Source organism: Balaenoptera ricei, chromosome 17 (assembly GCF_028023285.1).
Source record: "Balaenoptera ricei isolate mBalRic1 chromosome 17, mBalRic1.hap2, whole genome shotgun sequence".
NCBI classification, from domain to species: Eukaryota; Metazoa; Chordata; class Mammalia; order Artiodactyla; family Balaenopteridae; genus Balaenoptera; species Balaenoptera ricei.
The window spans coordinates 55406240-55430318 of NC_082655.1; the positions used below are offsets into that span (position 1 = coordinate 55406240).

At 35.1% G+C, this 24079-nt stretch overlaps 1 protein-coding gene across 5 annotated transcripts in view; it reads right to left on the reverse strand.

Moving 5' to 3' along the window:
* RALYL (RALY RNA binding protein like) overlaps positions 1-14202 on the reverse strand; it is an 814820-nt gene extending 800618 nt beyond the window's left edge. For 2 of the 5 annotated variants that reach the window (XM_059901174.1, XM_059901164.1), the window contains exon 1: positions 14072-14202. In XM_059901174.1, coding sequence (XP_059757157.1) covers positions 14072-14161 — 90 coding nt within the window. In that variant the 5' untranslated portion in view covers positions 14162-14202. The remainder of the gene's footprint in view (positions 1-14071) is intronic. The other 3 variants (XM_059901166.1, XM_059901169.1, XM_059901165.1) reach the window with 3 other exon arrangements.
* Positions 14203-24079: the final 9877 nt, after the last annotated feature.

Consider the following 24079-nt stretch of genomic DNA (forward strand, 5'->3'; position numbering starts at 1 on the left):
TGTTCTTTGAAGATATTTATTTCTTTGTAACAGTGTTGCACTTATTAGGCACTCAATACATATCTGTTGATTGGAATTGATTATAGGAAAGAGGCCAAGACTTTCAATATTCTAGATCTCAGGAAGTCAGGAGGTCAAAATCAGCAATACCTCAAATGACACTAATTAGAATTTTGGAAGACAGTCTAACACACGAGATCAGAGCTGAAGAGAATTCTAGATAGAATAATTTTCTGGAAAACTCCAAATTTTTACATTATTTAACTTCTAAATAAAGATAACTAATCAAGAATATAATTGTTATTTAATTTTATACTTTTATAAATCAGGTAAATTCACAGGCTAGGGGAAATTTTTTTGTTATTCATTTGTCTCAATTCTGGTTTAGGAAATGTATATAATTTTTTTTTTAATTTATTTATTTTTGGCTGTCTTGGGTCTTCGTTTCTGTGCGAGGGCTTTCTCTAGTTGCGGCAAGCAGGAGCCACTCTTCATCGCAGTGCGCGGGCCTCTCACTATCGTGGCCTCTCTTGTTGCGGAGCACAGGCTCCAGACGCGCAGGCTCAGTAGTTGTGGCTCACGGGCCTAGTTGCTCTAGGGATCTTCCCAGACCAGGGCTCAAACCCGTGTCCCCTGCATTAGCAGGCAGATTCTCAACCACTGCGCCACCAGGGAAGCCCCAGGAAATACATATAATTTTTACGGCCTACAATAATATTGACAAACACTGGTAAATAATTTTAGAAAATAGTCATTTCTGCTAGTGATTGTTCAACAATGAATTAAAATACTGGCTTTCTATTTTTCATCTATCATCACTTTTTCACTGTGAAATCCATTTTGAGGAAAAAGCACCAAATATGATTCAGTATTTTGGCACATACACCAGAGACAGTGCCTTAGTGTGAATCTTGGCAGCTACTAGCTGAGTGATCTTGAGTAAGTTATTACCCTCACTGTACCTCACTTTCCTATTAACCTCACTGCACCTCGCTTTCCTCACCTGTAAAATGGGCATAATAATTACTATGTCATACTGCCATGAGGACTCAATGAGCTGACACACGTCAAGGCTTTGAGCAGTGCCAGGAACATTATAAACACAATGTAGCTATTTTAAAAAAGTTTTCTGCAGATAAGCATATTCTAATTTACGACGTATTTACTGTTCTGATGGAATTAGAAAATGCCCCAGTGGTTCAATGCATGACAGGGATCAATTACAGTTATCAAAATATCAGAATATTTTTATTTGAGTTGATCATGAATGAATGATCAGCTATATAAACGTTCAGTTGGTGAGAATTTGTTCAGCCCCCTATCATGAAACATCTTAATTTTTAAAAAGACCTTTCCTATTAACTCTGGAAGTGTCAAACAAAAAATGGGGGAAAACCAACAATGTGATTGGGTAGCTTCATGCTGTTTTTATATGTTGATTCCCAGTACTTATAAGAGAGGAAGCTGCTACATATTACAGGGCCGTCTGGTGTCTGATATAAGATGCCTTCATCTCTTTGACAGCTGAGGTAAAGTCCATGGTTCACAGTATAGCTTCTAATTCTGACCAGGAAACAGGATGCATGGTATAGATTGTCATAAATCTAGACCATGTGGAATTCATTGTATTTTTTATTAGAAAGCCAGAATTAACACACTGAGAGGCAGCAGCTGCCACTGTGCCTTCTGCTTCCAGGTTACTGTTACCCTGTGTCCACTCTGAATGTGTTATCCCCCACTAAGCCCTGAGGGAGAAGCTCTCAGGTTCCCCTCTCTCTTCCTCACACCCTGTCACTGCAGCCTCCAAGGCTTTACCACTCTCCCATCTTCCCCACTGCCTCCCAGTTAAGCTCAGTCAACACACCTCTCTGATCTGATTCACTGGACTCATATGAATTTCAAGACAATATAAAAAGGAAAGTTATCCTCTACTAAAAATGTGAGTCTTTCTGCTATAAGGTAAGCAACAGCTGGCTGACATGTGCTCTAGTTCACAGAGCAAACATTAACTGTGCACCTAGGATGCACAAAGCATCATGAAAAGTTCTGGAGATAGAAACAGAAATGAGGAAGGACAAAGTCTGCCTTCAAGAAACTGGTAGCCATTGAAGAAAAAAAATAGATATAGATGATATAGATAGATATAGATATAGATATAGATAGATATAGATATGTATGATGCAGTGAAAATACCTGCAACAAAATAGTTTCTCCGGTGATATGCATACGATCAACTTCTGGGAATCACCACGGAGATATTTTATAAATATTTCCCAATTTTCATTCACTAATGAATGTCAGACTGTCTGAAAAAAATATGTACCCCCACTTTTGATAATAGATAATTATAGTTTTTTGAAGGAGAAAGGGTGGATCATACTTCAAAATATTTTAATTTTGCTAAATGCTATACAAGCAATTTTAGATTAATTTTATGACTGAAATTAATGTCTTCTTACAAGTTCATATTTTAACAGCTATTTTCCAAATACTTTTATTTTTAGAAGGAACATTAATTTTTTTTGTAGATGATGTTTCTTTTTCTTATATTTCCTGGTTTTATCAACTCTTGTTTCATATCCTCCAGTTTTTTTGTCCATTCATATTCTGAGTCTTAGAATTTCCAATTTTGCAATGTTCTTTCACATATGCAAATATTGGTTTAATGATATTTATTTCATGTTACATTTTCTTCTACTCTGTGGATGGTATTTGGGAAGTATAATCATCTGATAAAAATATTAGTTCTTACTTTTTGTTTTCTTCTTACAGTAATGTACTTTGGATATTGCTTGATGTTTTCTATTCATTTTAAATGATCTTGGGATTTTGTGTATCAACAAGAAAATGGTTCTATCCAGGAGTGAAGGATTTGAATTTTTTTAGTGTTATTGTTCAAGAGTACCTTCTTCTTTGGTATAATAAGTGTATTTCATTATACTAAAATATAATACATTTTATTATATTGTGTTTTTAATTAACTATTTAATTTAAGTGTTTTTTTTTAATTAACTATTAAGCAGAAAGAGGATGATGCATCATATGACTGCATGATACCCTTTCCCCTCTTTAATACCCATGATTTCTACCAACTGCTTCTCTCCTTTCCTTCACCCCTCAGCCCCTAAGGGTTCCTCCTCTTTTCATCTCTCCCTTAGGCAATGCCTTCCTAGGCTGCTGCCACTTTCCTTATATTCCCCAGTAGCCAGGGTTGTGATCCACCAGGTGCCTGACCTCTTCTCAGTACTTCTCCCTCCTTCTTGGGAATCATCTTATCTGTGTTTACACCAGCAAGATCCTCATGAACTCACCTGTCTACTACTCAGTCTCCACCTGATTCTCCATTCCATCATGGGCTTTGGAACTGGATGTGCGGATGTCATATAATTTATTTCCCATTTAGAAGTACATTGAAGTCTGCTGTATTCTTCGTTTCTTAGTTACTCTGTAGGAATGGGTTATAAGCAGTCTTACTTGCTCTCCTCATTGATTTCTTTCTTTTTTATTTATTTATTTTTTTGGCAGGATGTTTGGAGAGACTAAATTTAGAGAGCCATCATTATCCTGTAGGAATCTAGATGATTTACCATTTAAGAACCACAAAGGTTTATTTACTAATTAGGAACTAGTTAAATAAATTACATTATGTCATACTCTTTCCTTCAGTTTAATAAAATTTTGGTAAAGTACATGTCATCTCCCATTATTTTGTTATTTTCTACCCTTATCTTAAGCCTGGAACCATTTTCCTTTTGTTTCCAACTTTTTCTTTTGCATTTTTATTATGTCTGTCTTAGTTTTTTGATATGGTAAAAATGTCATCACTGCGGTTACTGTGTGAAGATACTGTTTGGAAAAGTATACTGAGTGATCAGAAGGCAGGGTCCTTGCAACATCTGTACCTGGCATACACAGGGCAGTCTTTTGTGGAAAAGTTCTTCAGTGGGCCCTCCCTAGAACTCTTTTCCTTTCAGCACAGACCTGTACCTTACATTGAAGTGGCAAGTTGATCACCTGAATTAGGCCAGATTCACAGTACTGTAGAACAGATATCCATTATGAGCAGGCCCCAACTCTACCCAAACACTCACCCCTGAATGGCAACAAACCAACCACAAATGACCTACAGGGAGAGTAATTCAGCAAAGACAAATCAGAAACTCTTGGTAGCTTCATTTGACAGGAAAAAAAAATTCATTCTCACTCAATTCCTTGCATATGCTTAGCATAAACTTTGATTACTATCAACTTTGAGTACTATAAGTAATTTGTTTGCATTGTTTCTTTTTCATCCTGAGTAACTTTATATTATTGGACGGATGCAAAATCAAAAACTTGTTCATAAATATGTGACTAAAAATGAATTGCAGTTCACATCCTCCCAAATATGCCATATTTACATTGTGTATGTGTGTGTATACACATTGCAAAATGTATTACTCAGGTAGATTATATTGGATGCATGTAGTACAATTAAACTATCTGGATAAACAGTGAAACACAGCCATATAAACAGGTTTAAATAACTGGAATCATGTTGGTTATATATGAGAAATTCATCAGATAATATTTAGCATTTCATATCCATCTATCTTCAACTGATTTGAACTGCTAATACAGTACTTACTAAAAGCACTATGAACTATCAGCTGCTGTGTTGAGATAACAGCACCATTGCTGAGGTAAGCTGTTAAATTTGGAGATTGCATTCCTGGAGTTCTCCTTCTATGATTTATATATCTTTTATATCAACATCTTGCTGGACATTCTGAGATTACTTTCTGGCCACCCCAACTTCCAGCTGTCTTCAAATTATGCCAACAAAAATTAGTTTAATACAAATTTGGGACAGACTAAAATTGAGAACTGAAGTTGCCTGACTACCTTTCCAGGAGACACAACTGGCAACTGTTAATCAGCTACAATTAAGGCAGGTAAAGTGTTTCAGAGATCTTCCCCACCAGATGGCTCCCAAACAACTGAATGTATGCATTGACCACAGGCGAAGAGGATAAGTAAATGCATTATTGAGGGAACCTGATAGCTATACAAAGTTTCTAGGCTCTATTTCTGGCATAGGAAATCCATAAGAAACTAAGGAATGGTAAACAAGTCAGAAGATTAAACTGTTTTGCTTAAATTGTTTAGCCTTCATAAGTGAATTTAATGGACCCTTTATTTGTTAAATAAAGAAATTACTATGATATTTGTCATTCTCTGACTTACTTCACTCAGTATGACAATCTCTAGGTGCATCCATGCTGCTGCAAATGGCATTATTTCATTCTATTTTATGGCTAAGTAATATTCCATTGCATATATGTACCACATCTTCTTTATCCATTCATCTATCGATGGACATTTAGGTTACTTCCATGTCCTGGCTATTGTAAATAGTGCTGCAATGAACAATGGGGTGCATGTATCTTTTTGAATTATGGTTTTCTCCAGATATATGCCCAGGAGTGGGATTGCTGGATCATATGGTAGCTCTTTATTTAGTTTCTTAAGGAACCTCCATATTATTCTCCATAGTGTCTGTACCAATTTACATTCCCACCAAAAGTGTTGGAGAGTTTCCTTTTCTCTATGCCCTCTCTAGCATTTACTGTTTATACATCATATGATATGGAACAAATGAACTTATTTACAAAACAGAAATAGAGTAACAGATGTAGAAAACAAACTTATGGTTACCAAGGGGGAAGGGGGGGAGGGATAAATTGGGAGATTGGGATTGGCATATACACACTACCATATATAAAACAGATAACTAATAAAAACCTACTGTAGAGCACAGGGAACTCTACTCAATACTCTGTAATGACCTATTGGTAACTTGATTATTAAATATGGGAATAGAATAGAATAGAATCTAAAAAAGAGAATGGGAATAGAATCTAAAAAAAGTGGATATATGTATATGTATAACTGATTTACTTTGTTGTACAGCAGAAACTAAAACAACATTGTAAATCAACTATACTCCAAGAAAAATTAATTAAATTTTTTTTAAATAAATAAAAATTTAAAAAAGAAATTTCTGACATCTGAAACATAACTTCTAGGGAGAGGGATAAATTGGAAGATTGGGATTGACGTATACACACTACTATATATAAAATAGATAACTAATAAGGACTACTGTATAGCACAGAGAGCTCTACTCAATACTCTATAATGGTCTATACGGGAAAAGAAGCTATAAAAGAGTAGATATATGTATATGTATAACTGATTCACTTTGCTGTACACTTGAAACTAACACAACATGGTAAATCAACTATACTCCAATAAAAATTTTTAAAAAAGAACCAGTGATCTAATGTAAAGCATGATGACTATAATTAACAACGTGGTGTGATATATATAAAAGTCATTAAAAGATTAAATCCTGAGTTTTCCCCACAAAAATAAAATAAAATGTAACTTCCCATAATTTACATCATTTTTGTAGTTTCTTTTAAATCAAATGTTTAATTTCAAAGCATTAGCCTTTTTATTTATAATCATATAAATAAGTGGATTTAGAATTATACAATGATCTCCAATGCAAGATCTCTAACCCCCCCATGCAGAAATACTCCTTTATCAATTTTCATGAAATTATTTTTTTTAAATGAGAACAGTAAATACTACTTATTGTTAAGCCTGTCTGTTTTGCACGGGGTCAGAAGGTAAATAAGCCCCTCAAAAACAAGGACACTTTTTATTCATTTCCATGATCTCAAGCTAAAGCAGGTGTATGGCAAGGTAGATAATTAACTTGAAAAATTATAAGAATTTTCAAAAACCTATTTTCTCACATTTCATATATTTTACATAAATATATTACTTTTCTCTCACATATCTTTTGTCTTTCATTCCCAGAATTCTGTTTCAGTAGTCATGAAACTCACTTCCTTATGGAGATGGAAAGGTTACTCAGTAATTATCAGGCTGCCAGGACCAGGAGACACCTCTGCAGTTAAATCAGCCTAGAAAGGTAATAGTAGTTTTGGAGTTTTCACTCTATGATTTACAGGCCTAATGTATCAAAATCTTTCAAAACATTCTGAAGTTATCTTCTGACCATCACAATTTCAAGTGGTCCTTAAATTATGGTAACACAAATAGTTTAGTACAAACCCAAGAGGACAGTCCAAAATTCAGAACTAGAGTTGTCTATGACTGTTGTTCAGGAGACATAAATGTCAATCTGAGGTATACCTGTAAACCAGCTAAGGTCATGAAAACTATGTTTAGCCAATCCCTTAGAAGGTACGTAAAATAAGGATCATGAAAAGAGAATCAAAAGGACAAAATGATACCTCTTATGTGAATTAGGTCCATAGATAGATCCATGAACTAGGTAACTAAGAAGCTCTTCCAGACTTGCGAGGGCACTTCAGTAAATAATAGTGAAATATATTGTAAGTATGCTTGGGAAAATAGAACATTCTAGAAAGAATAATGATTGAATAAGTTTATAACACTAAAAGTATGGTAACATTAAAGTATAAACACCAAAACTATAAATATCAAAGTTATTATTTTGTGATGTTCTAATTATATCTGTTAGCTTTAGAGAAGAGAAAAACAGTTCAACGAATCAGATTTAAAAGGCAGCGGAAGGATGAGGACAGGGAGTAGGGAGGGAGGAGGGAAGAAAAAGGATAATTTTTCAACCTTAGTCCTGGCATACAAAGTAAAAAGGGCGGATTCCAAAGTTATATACTGTAGGAGCAGGGTGACAGATAATAGAATATTCCCGTAACCAGTTTGCTTAACTGACTTCTTCACCTGTATTTCAAACTCTTCTGAATATTTTGTATTAAAAAATGTCTTAGGGTGGGAGGAATTGGGAGATTGGGATTGACACATATACACTATTGATACTATGTGTAAAATAGACAACAGATGGGAACAAACTGTATTGCACAGGGAACTCTACTTAATGCACTGTGGTACCCTAAATGAGAGGGAAATCCAAAAGGGAGGGGATACATGTGTATGCATGGCTGATTCATTTTGTTGTGCAGTAGAAGCTAAGGCAACATTGTAAAGCAACTATACTCCAATAAAAATTAATTAATAAAAAAAAATTTAATGTCTTAAACTGAAAATGATATTGCATTAAAGTTAACCAGAAGTAAAATTTCTGTTATAATTAAATGAAAATAAATATTGAAGAGGAATGCAAGCAGTGAATGAAATTTTCCTAAAATGTTCAAAATAGACAAATGGAAAGGGCCACTTAGAACAAAACAAAACATTTCTAATCTTTCTAAAATGTTTCAAATTCAGTAAATACTTTAACAAAATTAGGTCAAATATCCTCCCAGAAAATTGATTTTAAGATGTTGCAAGTTTTATTAAACCAACAACAGAATGAAAACACAACCTACAGAATGGGAGAAAATATCTGCAAATTGTGTATCTGATAAGGAATTAATATCCAAAATATATAAAGAACTCACACAACAGAAAAAAAAAATCTAATTAAAAACATGAGCAGAAGAACTAAATAGGTGTTTTTCCAAAGATAACATAGAAACAACCAACAAGTACATAAAGAAAGTGCTCTCCCTCACTACTCATCAGGGAAATGCAAATCAAAACCACAAGGAGATATCACCTCACACCTGTCAGAATGGCTCTCATCAAAAAGACAAGAGCTAAGTATTGGAGATGATTTGAACAAAAGGGAACCCTTCTGCACTGCTGGTGAGAATGTACATTGGGGCAGCCATTATGGAAAACAGTATGAAGGTTCCTCAAAAAAATTAAAAATATGATACAGGAATCCCATTTCTGGGTACATATCCAAAGGAAATAAAAACAGAATCTCAAAGAGATATCTGCAGTCCCATGTTCATTGCAGCATTATTCACAACAGCCAAAATGGATGAATGGATAAATAAGATGTGGTGTATATATATATATATATATATATATATATATATATATATATATATATATAAAATGGAATAGTATAGCCACCAAAAAGAAGAACATCCTGGCATTTATGACAACATGGATAACCCTTGAGGGCATTATGCCAAATGAAATAAGTCAGACAGAGAAAGACAAATACGGTATGATGTCACTTATATGTGGAATCTAAAAGAGCCAAACTCATAGAAACAGGCTGGAATGGTAGTTACCAGGAATTGTTGGGGGTTGGGGGGGTGAGTATAAAGGGAGATATGTTGGTCAAAGTATACAAACTTCCAGTTATAAGATGAATAAGTTCTTATATGTATGGCAGAGTGATTATAATTAATAATACTGTATTATATAATTGAAAGTTGCTTAAAGAGATCGTAAACATTCTCACCACAAAAAAAAAAAAAAAATGATAATTGTGATGTGATACAGGTGTTAGCCAATGCTATGGTTGTAAACATTTTGCAATATGTCAGTGTATCAAAGCAACATTAACTTACCCAATGTTATATTTCAATTATATCTCAATAAAGCTGGAAAAAATAAATAAAAAGACATCTTACAAATCAATAATAAAGGGGGATGAATGCTTTAATGGGGGTGAATGGGCAAGGGCACAAAAAAAAATTTACAAACTGAAAAAAAAATATGTTGCAAATTTAAAAAAAGTTGACAGAAAGGAAAAGACATTCCAATGAAGGCAAATCACTCAAAAGTGGTAGCTCTTTCCAGATAAGAAAAGGAAAGCTTAAAGAGGTTAAATAACTTGCCCAAAGTCATCCATCTGGATCAGTTATAAGAGATATTTATATCTGTTAAATATGTTAAACCAATCTCTCTCTCTTATCATTACAGATCAAATATTTACTCTCCATGCCATATTGTATCTTGGTCATCAGGTATAAAAGCCTAGGAATCAGGTGATTTCTGTTGGAGATATGAGACAGAAACATGTCACTTTATCATACTGAACAAAAAAAAAGGATAAAAGTTATATGTGATAGTGCTCTTAAAAGCAAGAATCTTTTTTTTTTTTTTCAGATGAATCAAAAGACAAATGGACAAATCTAAGAAATGCCAAAGCTAAGAAATGGCCAAGCAAAAAGGACTAATTAGCAATGACTAGACTCTTCAGAGGATAGGAGCACTTTAACCGTGGAATTTTTCCAAAAATCCCTAATGCACTGAAAATTAGGGGAGTTACCTAGCTTTCCTTTGTATTTCTGTTTGTAATTTGTACCAGAGAGAGGTACAAAAAAATAAATAGGTAAAAGAGCTGCCAAAAAAAAAATTGGAAAAAAGGCAAGGTAATCAAAATTGCAGCAGGATAGTCTAGACAAATGAGACAGGAAAGCCAAGTGTACATCAATGGCACAATGGCTACCTAACTGAAAGTTTCACAGTCAACATCAAAAGCACAAAAAGAAAGGAAGCCACTCTCAAGTAGGTGATGAGAAGTGACTTAAAGAGTCTGAGCTGTATAATGACATTTCCAACACCATTTTAGCAGTGGTGTTAGAATAGACTAAAGACAAGGAGAGAGAGAAACAAGACCAATTAGAAAGCTAGTGCATCATCAACACACCGAAGAGCCCAGAATATGATGACGGTCCAAGTGGAATAAAAAAGAATGGATGGGAGAATGAATGGGACTTGGTACGCAGTGAGGGTGACCACAACAAAGAGAGGGAAATAGCACAGAAAATTTCAGTGTTTGAAATGGAGGGACTGGAAGAATGGAGGTGGCATAATGGCAACATGGAAGCAGTGCCAGTCCTTCCTTTGTGCCTCAAAATTGCAAAACTAAAATATTAATTCTAACTCTACTCAGTTCCTAAACTATAGAAGACAAAAGCTGGAGTGAGTTAGGCACTTTGAGCCTCTTAGCTGCTAGGTTTGGAATTAGTCTGTGACAGCGTCGTAGACATACCCAGACCCAGGACCTGCCACAGTAATAAACATGTCTCCACCAAATCCATCAGGTTTTTTTCCTATAAAATGGAAGCCTTTATTGTTCTCTATTAAAATATGTCATAAATAAAAATCCAAATATGAGAAAGAAAGAAATTACCCATAACCTAATTGCCAAAAGATATCAACAATATGTCAAGGGATTTTCCATATCCACAAATATTAATCTACTTTACCACTTTCAATGGCTATATTTTTATAATACGTAGCTTTTAACTAGTTCCTTCCAGATAGGAATTAAAGTTGTTTCAAGTGTTCTAATCTTACACATAAATTGATAACTGTATAAAATGCCTTTGCTGAACATCATTTTTATTAACTTGTATGACTATCTCTTTAAGGTACATTCCTTGATGTGTATATATTATATGACTAAATATATACATTTTAAAAACATTTTCATACATATTAACAAAATACAATCCAGAAGGAGTACACTATTTTATATGCCTGCAAAGAGTATATTCAAATGCCCATTTCCAAACACTCAGAAAAATACTGAATATTGTTAACTTAAAAAAATAGTTTTCAAATGGATAGGCTAAAATTACATCTCATTATCATTTTGCATTTACTAGATTATTAGAAAATCTGAATATATCTGCATATTTTATTGGTCACTCATATCTCACATGTTGAAAACAATTTTCACATTTTTCTTTTAAGTTGTACATGTTATTTTTATAGTAGAAAAATTTTATGTCCTATGTAGCCAAATGTTATCTTTTCTCTTAGAATCTTTGCCCTTGGTATCACTTACTAAAAACCCCTTTACATTCCAAGTCACCCAAATTTTGAGTACTTTTATTGTTTCAATGTTTATAATTAAATCTCTCATGCATTTGGAATTCATATTGGAATAAGGAGTAAAGAACTGACCAGACTTTTTTTCCCAAATGACTACGTTTTATCAAGGCCTCTTTTGGAGTATCTGCCTTTTCTATGATTGTCTGAAATGTCAACCTTTCAGATGCTAGGGATGCCAAGATACATGAGAAGCTCTTCCAGGCTTCTCCAGGAAGAGAGGGTATTTAAAAAAAAAACAATTGCAATGGAATCTTACAGATGCTGTGGGAGAAAAGCATAAAGACATCAGAATGTAGTGAGGACATCAAATAAGGCATATTATTCCCTTGAAGGTCAAAAAGGGAGGGGTGTCACCTCATAGTAAGTGCTTTTCTCCCACTGCATCTGTAAGATTCCACTGCTTCTGAAAGAGTGCTACTATATGAGGCTCGCTAAATATATGTGGACTGAATAAAGGCAGTTTAACATGGAAGTTAAGAGCAAGGCTTTGGAATCAGAGAGGCTTGGACTTACGTATAACCTCTGCTATTTAATGGTTGTTTGACTCTGAGTAATTTACTTTTCCTCATAAGATTCTGTGTAAAGGACTTAGTACAGTGTTAGGCATAAAATATTGATATGTGCACAATAATGGTAGCTATTTGTAGTGAATAGTAATAAGTAATATTAAGTTGTGTCCATAGTAATGACCATACTAGTATGAAAATTGAAAAAGAAAAAAGCTCCATTTCTACAGGATTTGTAAAAATCTCTCTTAAGGAGAATAACTAGAGAATAATTTACTATACAACTAATTTATATTTAAACTTATGTAAATACATACGTTTTAAAATACTACAATTTGCTTTTGTCACATTATTCATAAGAAAATTTATGAAATTCACAAATATAATTAAATTTAAAGAAACACAAGTTCTGTTTATGCATGTGATTATTATTTTCCTCATCCAAATTAACTAAACGGATTTGTGTCATTTTCACAAACTGTTGTGTAATATTTAATAATGTTACGGGGTTGGTAATAACTCTCCATGTATAAATTATCTCATGAATTTTATGAATTTAATTATCTTATTGAACAAAATGCAAATTGCCTTAATTAAATTGGCTACCATAGAAAATTTTATGAATTGTTACAAATATTTTTTAAATAGAAATTTGAAAAAATTTCTATATCATTATGTAGTCTGTTAGCACTAATAGAGATTAACAATGAACCCTGTATCTGTGGACTCTATTAGGTTAAATTTTATTTAGTCAAATATACATTATTTCTTTGATTTGTCATTTATGTCCTATCTACTTCTCAAACTAATTAGGGATGGCATACAACAAAAGGTATATGTAAATTATTTTAGTAGTTGTCCATTTTTTTATATCACACTCAAGTTCTCCTATTGTAATTCTGCAAACAGTTTTATTACCCTGTATTATATAATCAGATTTTCTTAACATGGGAAGAAAGTCATTGCAGGTCAGGAACCATGGGTTCTAGTTCCGGTTCTGCCACTGCAAGAGTACTTGACCTCAGGTGTCACATAACTTACATTTTCATCTATAACATGAGAAAGTTGGACAGGAACTACCTCAGGGTTTATTCTATCTATAATTTCTCTTTCTTCTAAAAGATCCATTCTCTTTTCTGACTCTGAAGTCCCTAATTATTCTCCAGTTACTCAGATTTTAAACCTGAGTCATCTTAACATGAAGTGAGAGATACGAGCATCTACGTAAATGATTATGATAGGAGTGAAAAAAGGTGTTTGGGTTAGCGTGGCCTGTTCCTGGAGTGACTGAGTCTCAGTAATGAGGCAGGAGATAGATGGGCCCCAGACTGAAGAGCCAGAGTTCGCCCCCTGTGGACAGATGCTCCACAATAGCAGGAGCGAGAGAAGAGCTGAGCCCTGCCCAGATCAGAGATAAAAGACCACATATTCCTCATTCTCGAAGTCAAGGAGACCTTCCCGACTGACTACACACATGCAGAAAGGCTCCTTGAAGGTCAAAAAGGTAGGGGGTGTCACCTCATAGTGAATCCATCTTGGCTAAGAGATGCGCAAGCACACATGGGAGGACCCTGAGATATACCAAATACGGACTCAGAGCCAGGCAAAGCAAGATGATTGGTCAAAGGAAACCTGGAAGAAATGCCCCATTGTATTGCCAAAAGCCCGTTTTCGGTTTTAAGGTTCGTTGGATTCGCTGGCAAAATAACCACTTGTTTCACACAAATAAACAGCTTTAATCAATTCTTTAATGAAAGGTGATTTAACTTAATTTTAATATACAATTGTTAGAATGAAAGGAATAAGAATATTACAGAAACACAACAGGGTATACATCACCGAATTGGGCCGACACCTACTTCCAGATCCAAACAGCAGCTGGGAAGTCCGAAGTGACAGCATTCTGGAGCCCCATTTGGGAAGGGTCCCAGGTGGTGCCTCCACCCCATGGATGAGACTTCAGATTGGAGTTCTGGGGGCTTCCGTTTATAATTCCAGGCTGCAAACTGACATCATCAGTTTACGTGCAAAAATGCAGCTCTGGATGCACTTTAACCATGCTGTTGGTTTCACCATGTAAGTCACAAGATTTTCCAGACCGCGGGGGACTGGCCAGGTGCCCAGGGCTCAAGAAATTCCAAGACTCACTCCTTTTCTTATCGTAAGCGCCGCTTGACTTGCTAGCAGCAATTGTTAGGTGTGCAAGCAGGCGTGCAGTCCAGGCAGGGTCACAGGTCGGGCAGAGGCCTTTTTCTGCCTCTGAAACCTGAACAAGACTCCTTTACTAGTTTTCCCAACACCTATAAAAGTGATTCAAACTACCACTACCACAAGGCCGCAACTCTCTCTCTGAGTCTGCCCGTGTGTCTATCCACACGTACTCTTTTCCTCCCAATAAACACGTTACTTGTTTCAGTACTTTCCGTCTCTACGTGGAAATTCATTTCTACACAGCTGACAGGCCAGGGTCTTGTCACTGGCCACTGGTCTCTTGCGGTCTAGTGGCTAAGATTCAGCACTCTCACTGCCTCAGCCTGACTTCAGTCTCTGGCCAGGAACAGAAATCCTGCTTCAAGCCGCTGCAGGCCGAGGCCCCCTGAGATCAGTAAGACCCCAAATGAGATGCTAATATTATGGAATAAATAGTTCCATATTCCCTCCTAGTTGAAGCAATACAAGGGGAACTGGGTTATTACCCACTTAACGTGCTTTTCCCCTCTGTGCATTGAGGACTGCTGGTCCTCTACTGTGCATTCAACAGGCTCATTCTTCAAGGCTCAATTCCAATCCCACTACCTCTATGAGACCACCCTTGTTTTCCTGATGAAGACACAGAGCAATTCATACACACTTCCATTATGACTCTGAACACATCCTATTTCCTCTTCAAGGACAGAAAATTACATTTCAGATTATTTTGTGTAACAAAGAAACTGGAAGTATGCCTTGTTTTATAAATTCTGTCCAAAATATGGCTGAATGATCGCATGACTGTCTGAATGTACACGTGTATGTATGTATACAAATTGAATAAATGAATGAAGCATGAGATGAAACTGAAGATCTGCGACCTGAGTATTAAGGGCCATTTAAAGAAGAGACTGGGAGGATGTTTAAATCACAGCATGGAAATGAATGGCATATAAGTTCTTACATATATTGTGTGTGTGTGTGTGTGTGTGCGCTCACGAGCACCTACAAAATAAAACTTTGATGAGTCATTCACATTTAATACAGTGAATGATACGCAAATACAGGTGCTTCCTCTGTTTCAAAATTTTGAAGATTCTTTTCGAAATACTGATGTTCTTACCATTTCCAACTCTACACAAAAGTTGCAGGATTTTGTCAGTTCATACTTTTTGTGCCCAGTGTTAGTCTTATTCTCAGGAGTCTAGCGTTAGGACGTCCCTGGTGGTGCAGTGGTTAAGAATCCGCCTGCCAGTGCAAGGGACAAGGGTTCGAGCCCTGGTCAGGGAAGATCCCACATGCCACGGAGCAGCTAAGCCTGTGTGCCACAACTACTGAAGCCCGTGTGCCACAACTACTGAAGCCCGCATGCCTAGGGCCCATGCTCCGCAACAAGAGAACCCACCGTGATGAGAAGCCCGCGCACCTCAACAAAGAGTAGTCCCCACTCGCTGCAACTAGAGAAAGCCCACGCACAACAATGAAGACCCAACGCAGCCAAAAATAAATAAATTTATAAAAAAAAGAAAAAAGAGTCTAGTGTTAACCCAGCCATCTAATGGTCAAGTGTACTTGGATCAGCAGTGTTATCAAAATCCTTCTTTGCTGGTAATTTTGTACGTGCTTCCTCATACACTTGAAAACTTCCCCTACATCCAGGATGGAGTTTAAGTTCTTTAACTTGTCTTAGTCTTGTCACTCCATTTCATGGCCCTCCTCCACCTTCATTCCCCCATACTACGCTATTTTCTCTGACTAGAACATTAACTACCACAATCACATTTTGGGAGCTAACATATTCATTCTTCATGTCTCAGATTAAATAACACTCACAAGACAAAAAATTTTCACTGAACACTCAAGAATGAGGGAGCATCTCTTCAATTCACTCCCTTACAGTTCTATACTGTGCCTACTGAAGCATTTCTCTCACTGTATAATGTTATCTGCTTACAAGTCTGTATTCTCTGCTTAAATACATGTTCCCTGTGGACCAGGAAGTTGTCTTTTAACTTGCAGTGACAGGCACAAAGTAGTTCCTTGATTAATATTTGATAAACAGATACACAATTGTGACATATGATAGTAATAATTTAAAAAGTCAAGAAGAAAAATTGTTTTCTAAATCATGATTACAATACTGAAAATAATTTCTAAGACTTGATGCATGGTGCCTAATGACCCATAACTACTGTAATCATAAGTAATCCTTATCAGTTTTACATCATTCCTTAACAGTAATAGGGGAGTCAGGAGGGATAGCTGACTGGAGAAAATATTCTCACAGAGTGTGACTTTGATACTACAAGAGGACACTCAGATGAAAATACCAAAAAACAAAATTTTTAAATAAAATTATAAATTGTAATCGTGGAGAAGAAGATTACATAAATTTTGCTTCATAAGTACTGATCGAATTGTCATTTTCTACTTATACCTACAAATAAGTATTGAATTCCCTCTCAATGCAACTTTGCATAAGACTGAGTTAGCAAGAATTATACACAAAGTTTTTAAGAATGATAGCACCTAGAATAGCAGCTTTCAAATGTTTTTTTATCACAGTATTTTCAAGAAATACATTTTTTCTTGAGTTCCAATAAAGACAGGTAACATAAGTATGTACAAACACATAACTGAATCAAGTTTCATGAAACAATACCTAACCTACTACAGGCAATGTAATCTATTTTCCAAAAAATCCCTGCAAACATGCATAGATTATCATACTTTCTTAACAGACTTCTGAAAAATAATTTCTCCCAAATTTAAAAATTTAAGAAGAGGGATTTTATGTTTCTTAGTTATATTCTTTGTAGCTTGACTGATGGGTTGAGTAATAGTTGCTTTATTTTTAATGAGTAATAAGAATACATTGAAATAATACAGATAAATGAAGGTGTGAATGATAAGTTTAGGTACTCAACAAACATCTAAATAAAATGTTAAGTTTTAATCTAAATAAGTGTATGAAATCTGTGAAGATATATGAGATCTTACCTGAAGAAATGCAGCACCTCTTTGATCTAAATAAACAGGTAGTCATGCTTACCCCTCGATACATTATTATGTTTTTGATATGCTGTTACCTATAGTGATTGGCTCCTCTACTCCTGTTAAACTCACTAAAAAAAACTACTTCTCATTATTTCTCAGTCATTCATTCTTTCCAAAGCATATTGGATCTGCACATTTGTCAGGCACAGGGCTGGGTGATAAAGATACAATGGAGAAAAAGAGAGACGTGGTGTCTGTCTTCATGGAGTATTCATTCTAAAGAAGCCAGTTGATAGCAGCCAAGTAAACAGCACACACAGTCTGGATTGCGCTACAAAGGACATATACAGGGTGCTGTGAGAGAGGAAAACCTGAGTGGGAGAAGCCATACAAGGTTGAGGCCAAAGAGCCCCTCTTTGAGTAGGTGCAATAAAACCTGAGACCTCAAAAATGAGAAGACATCAGTCCTGCAAAAAGCTAAGGGCAGAATTCCCATGCAGAGAAATGGCCAAGAATCTGGGCAGAACTAATGCTTCCTTGAGGAACTGAGAAAGACTCTATGGCTGAAACATAATCAGCAAGAAGGAATAAGACAAGATTGGAGAGCTAAGCAGGAACCAAATCAGGCAGGGCCTTGTAAGTCATTGCAAGGAAGCTGGATTTTGTTCTAAGTATAATGAAGAGCTGCTGAAAGGGTAAGTCAAGTCATGCCATGATCTGATTTACATTTTTGAAAAGTCACCTCTAACTGCTATGTAGAGAATGGATTAGAAAGTATAAACATGAAAGTCAGGTTAAGAGACTACTTCAGTAAATCTAGGCCAGAAATGATGTAACTTGGCCTAGGGCAATGGGAGATAGGATAAAAAGGTGGAAAAATTCAAGATCCATTTTGTAAGAGAACCTGTAAGACTTGCCCAGGATTAGAAAAGAGGGGCAAGGCAAAGAGAAGAATCAAGGCCAATCACACACCCTCAGCTCACAACCGAAGACTTGGTCTTTTTATAGCATTCTTTCCCCCATCCCTTTAGCCCTGTTGGTTACATCAGAAGCTACTTGGTTATCAGTGGCATATGAACCCTGAAGGACCTTTTGTGCATCAGGGACCAGATTACTATTGGCCAAAGTGATTTACTGTATCCTTCCAGTGAGGTTTTACAAGCCCATAAAATAATTTTATACATAAACTTCCATGGTACAGGTGAACTTGTGCTCTCCTTTCATCATTTCCCAAAGTGAGATAGAGGAAATTTTACACATTCTCCACACAGATTTAAGCATCACCATCTTAAGGAAACCCTCACAGGATCTTCTGATCAATAAAACAGACCTATGACTGGGCTTCCATGCCTCACTGTGTTTACTTCTATGATGGCACTCAACACACTGCACTTTGATTCAGGATCCAGGTTACATATTTGTTTCTGTAACTAGCTAATACACAAGCATTGTTAAATATGCACTGTTGGAATAAATAAAGTTAATTAGTGTGTTAATACAGCACAGATTAACATACAGGACAGAACATGGTAAGTGTTCAATAAATAATCTGGACTTTTACTGATTTACATGGATGAATTTCAACTTATACTTGAAAGAGATTTTTTACTTATTACAAGCATAATAATTACTTACTTCTGCATGTCGTTTATATTTTACAATGTACTATTTCAGAAAATAAATAATCTCAAATGTCCCTCAAAAAAATCCTGAGGGGACTGATATTAATGTACCCATTACACAGATGATTAAACAATGCTTATTTCACTTGCCTAATACACAGGCACAGTATCCATGTACCTCAAAATATTTAAAATAGTTATACTATATCTAAATACAAAAATGGATAGTTAAATCATAGTTATATAAAAAAAATACTTAAGGTCATGAATAAAACACAGCAATTTTCTGCTTTGTGTTAAAAAAAAAAAAAAAAGAAGAAGATTGGCAGGCTCTAGGAAGATGGGCTGCATGAGAAGCCGAAGAGTATAGACATTTCCCCTCCAGTTGCACTCCAGTTAACCTACATCCAAGTATATCAAGTATATGGATACTGAAACATAAGAAATATTATGTTTTTCTCGCTTTAATTTTAGATTTCCTTTTGTGTCATGATAGGATTGGGAAAAACACATTTCTATTACTTGGACTTGTGATATCTAATAAAAACAGGTAAGATTTATTTAGCATTACTTTGAATATTTTATAACACTTTGTTTCATACAAGGTACTTGTTTACAGTACTTTGTTTAATTCTTTAAATACTCTCTTTTGCGCACTATCATTATTCCATTATATGTGGATGAAGCCCAGGTTTAGAGAAAAAAAGTAACTTGCATAAGATCTCACTGCTAGGAATCAATACAGCAAATATCTAAACCCAAGCTTTCCCTGGTTCACACACTTACCCACCATGCTATATTGACTTCTCTCCATCAAATGTTATTCCTTGTTACCTCCATTCCTGTAAAGAATTCCTGAGTTATAACTACTTGTCCCTCTACAAATGTGAAAATAATTACTTGCAGTTCTGTTTCTCTTTGTGCATATTGTGTATATATTCTACTCTCTATTTTCCTATAAGATTAGTTTATTTTTAAATGTTGTTTATGGTGCTACCAAAACCTCCCAATGGAATTAATTAATGAATATTCTCTATTCATTGTAATATGGAAAGTAATAAATGCCTTCTCAGATTAATGGCTGAGACAAAACTAAGATGGTTAATGAATCTCAAAGCCTATTTACCCCTAGGCAATAGTGATTATTGTTCTTTTACAGTCAACCATGTCATTAGGAGGAAATACAAGAGAAATATATTTTATCTCACCTGAAAGTGTTGAAGATGATGGCTGTGTAAAGGGTTCAGCACAATACAAGCTAATATCATGATATAAATATTTAATAGAATATTTTAAATGATTTAGAGTTTATTGGGGTTTACTAAGACAGTACAGCTTAGATTAATAAATGCATTAGAGATAAATTTTATGAAGTATAGGAAATTTAAAAAATCATATTAATAATGTACTTCTAATCACTTACGTACAAATTCTATTTAATTTTTCCAGACTGTGGTTTACAGAAATTGTTCTTCTTGTTTGGTTTAATTGCATGAAACTTACTGCAAAAGAAACTCAAAATGAGTGGCTAGTTTCATCACCTGTGGGAAATAAAATATTGGCTAATACAGAAATTGTTTCAAATAGCTATTATGTGTGCATAAAAATTATGCTCTTATGTAAAAATCAGGAAGACATTTGGAAGTGGGTTGTTTTTCTTCTTTTTGTTATCATTTACCATAATCTTCCAGAAACGTATTATGAAACAGGGAGCTCTCTATCAATCATTTCTGGGATAAACATTTCCCAAAAGGTAATGTTACAAGAATATCTGCTTTCCAGTTGTCGATTTATCAGGGACAAAAATGTACCATATTTCTCCATATACAGAAATACCGTCTTTTGGCTCACAGTGAAACCATACATATTATATCAAGCCAAATCATTCCAAAATGTATTATACTTATATAAATGACAAATTGAATGACTGAATATAGAAACATGGAACAAACAGGTTTCTGCAGTCTTAAAATACTTATGATGGCCTAACTGTTTATAATAGTAGCAGCATTAATCTCAAAGTAGTAATACAATATTTTAAAGAGATGAGTAATAGATTATCTAGTCACACTTATCTACCTTGTTAGGAAAACCTGGATGACCATATCAAAATATGCACCTGAGAGTATCCAAACTTTCCAGAGTACCCTAGTCAAACATTAATTTTGATGACTAGGTTAGGAATATCAATGTAACTAAAAAATCGAATCGTTATTGTTGTCATAGCCAGAAAAATAAAGGACCCCATTTTCTTTAGTTTCACATCATCCAGTCACAGTAAGAATGTTTGACCAATCTCAAGATTCCTCTTTGCCTGTCTACATGTCTTCTATTATCATTACTTTTTTAGGAGGATGGAGATAGCAGTAATCTTCTGGTGCCAGTGTCCTTATTTCCTTACCTTGTATAGCTTACTATCTGTGTTATACCCAGTTAAAGTTACTATTACTTAATAATTTTCAATATTAGAATTTCTTTTTATTTCCTTTTGTTCACATACTCTATGCTTCATCATGCACCCTCATCCACTTCCCTTGAGGAAAATATGCTTACTTTCCCTACTTTGTTAAGAAAAAAACACAGAGGTGTCCTATTCATTTTAAGTTACATTTAATACAAAGTGTGAGTGAAAAATAGCAAGCTGATCATTACATTAAAAAAAAAAAAAACATAAAATCTACAAAGTACACAGTCTCAGCTTTTCTTGCCTATAGTTTTTAATTTATATTCACTGTAACTAACTCCAGGCCTCAGTTTGACATCACATGATCTAAGCGTATGCACTAAATTTTCCAGGTTCCAGGATAACTTGAAAATGTCACTGAATTGTGATTCAGATGTGGGAAAATCATACTGTGAGCCTGTTGGAAGAGTTTAAAAAGAACACTTTCACTTGGCATTGTGGCTACTACATCATCAACATCCCTTGTGTTTAATGTTCATCCATTTATTCATTCATGAAAGAGTCATTAACATGAACTGGGCCCATGCACTGGGCCTAAAGCAACAAATTTGCATTAAGTTTATCATATGCCCTGGATGATCAGAAATCATGTGGTAGGCACAGAAGAGCAATAAATTGATTGTTGGGATAAGCTTCCACAGAGCTGTGCACAGGTGCTGGGGGAGCCAAGAGGAGGGGCACCTAAATCAAATTTGTACTGGGCACATTCTCTGCAGGGAGTGAAATGTCTTTGGAATTCTAACCTGTGGGGCATGAAGGTCTACCCTGATGTCAATCTGTCAATCCACAGTATTTCAAAAAACTATTGCACCAGAAATAGTCATCTGAGGATTCTTTGTCATAAAATTATTGCCCTATTTTATAACATTTTAGGTGCATATTCTTCACTTTTTAACATCTCTGAAAGAAAGCCATATTATACAATTGAGAGCATGGCATAGTTCAGTTGACAGCACTTTCTCCCTTATCAGTGCATACAATAATGATGCTTCTGACCATCACAGGCATCTTAGAGTTGATGATATACAGGAAGCTATCATTCTGCAAAACGCTGCTTGGGCAATATTTCTCTTGGGATAGCATAACTAGCCCGATTAGCTTCTCTCCAGTTATAAAGGGTTACATGTCCCACTGACTCTCCACAAAGACTTAAACACTATCATCATCACTGCTATCAGCTTGGAAAGAGGCTTGAATAAATTGTCGATGACAAGACTATCCACTTATGAGAAATGGCTTCAGCTTGCCCATACTTTTCATAAATGGTGAAATAAAATGTTCCAAAACCTCTCTCCTAAAGAGTCTAATTTTTTCCAGAAAACATGTTAATACAATGCTTAACCTACAGGATCAGTAAAGAGAACCAGCTTATAAAATATCCCACTAGTTTTATCCTCAACCATTATTTTACAGCCTGATTATGCAGGGCATATCAAAACAGGCATGTTTATGAAACATCAAATAGTAAGAGAACTATTTCCAAGGATGATCTACTATAAAATTTTTCCAAGAATTCTGCTTTTCAAGTGGATCTGAGAATTTCTATTATACATGGACCAAGTTGTACAAGCCTGAAAAAACATCTATATGATCAAGATATATGAGGGGTTTAAAACACTTATATTCTCATCTTTAACTCATAATTATTTCCTTCTCGGTGTATTGCTGATCTAGGCTTAAGTGTCAGCCTCCAGTTCTTTAATATTACATAATTTGTCATCCTCTTTTGATAATTATTTTTATTTAATATTGTACATGTACAACTTAAAAAATAATTTATTTCAAATATATTTAATATTTAGTGTATTTTAAATACCTTAAGATGTTTTCAAAATTGGTTTTAACATGCATTTCCTAAACCACTTTTATTTTGGAAATTATAATAGTCTTTTTTGTAACAGAAAACACTGACCTTAAATATCATGGTAGATTTTAAAAACTAAACTCATGCAGCAAATTAAAATGCAAAATGTGCTTGTCTGGAACAATTATTCACAGAGAAACAAGGACACACTAAGTGGAAAGAGATTACCTACTGAAGGTAAGATTTACATATTAATGACAGAAAGTTTGCACAAACTCAGAGGCTAAGCTGTGTTCGGTGACCAGCAGGCTTCTATTTATAAAGGACTCTAACCCACCACAACCTTTTGTGTTATTATTACAGACATTAATCTACTAGCAGCATAAATATGTAAGCTAGGTCCAATTTTATTTCAGGACAAGAACATAGAATACTGATTATGAGACCCATCTGATCTGATGCACCATCTCTATCTGGAGAGTGAATTAGCTCATATGGATTAATGAATAGAAGAATGATACTAGTACAATGTGAAAATCAGTTGGCTTTACCTGCAATGTCCTATTTGGTAGCCACCAGTCACTTGTAGTAATTGAATGTACATAAGTTAAAATTAAATTAAAAATTCAGTTTCTCAATCCCAGTAATGACATCTTAAGCGTTCGTTAGCCATGCGTAGCCTACTGAACAGTGCAGATATATAACACTTCCCTCATCACAGAAAGTTCTACTGGATAGTGTGGAATTAATTAAAGAAACCTCAGCTTAAATTAGAGTTGGGATAGGCCTA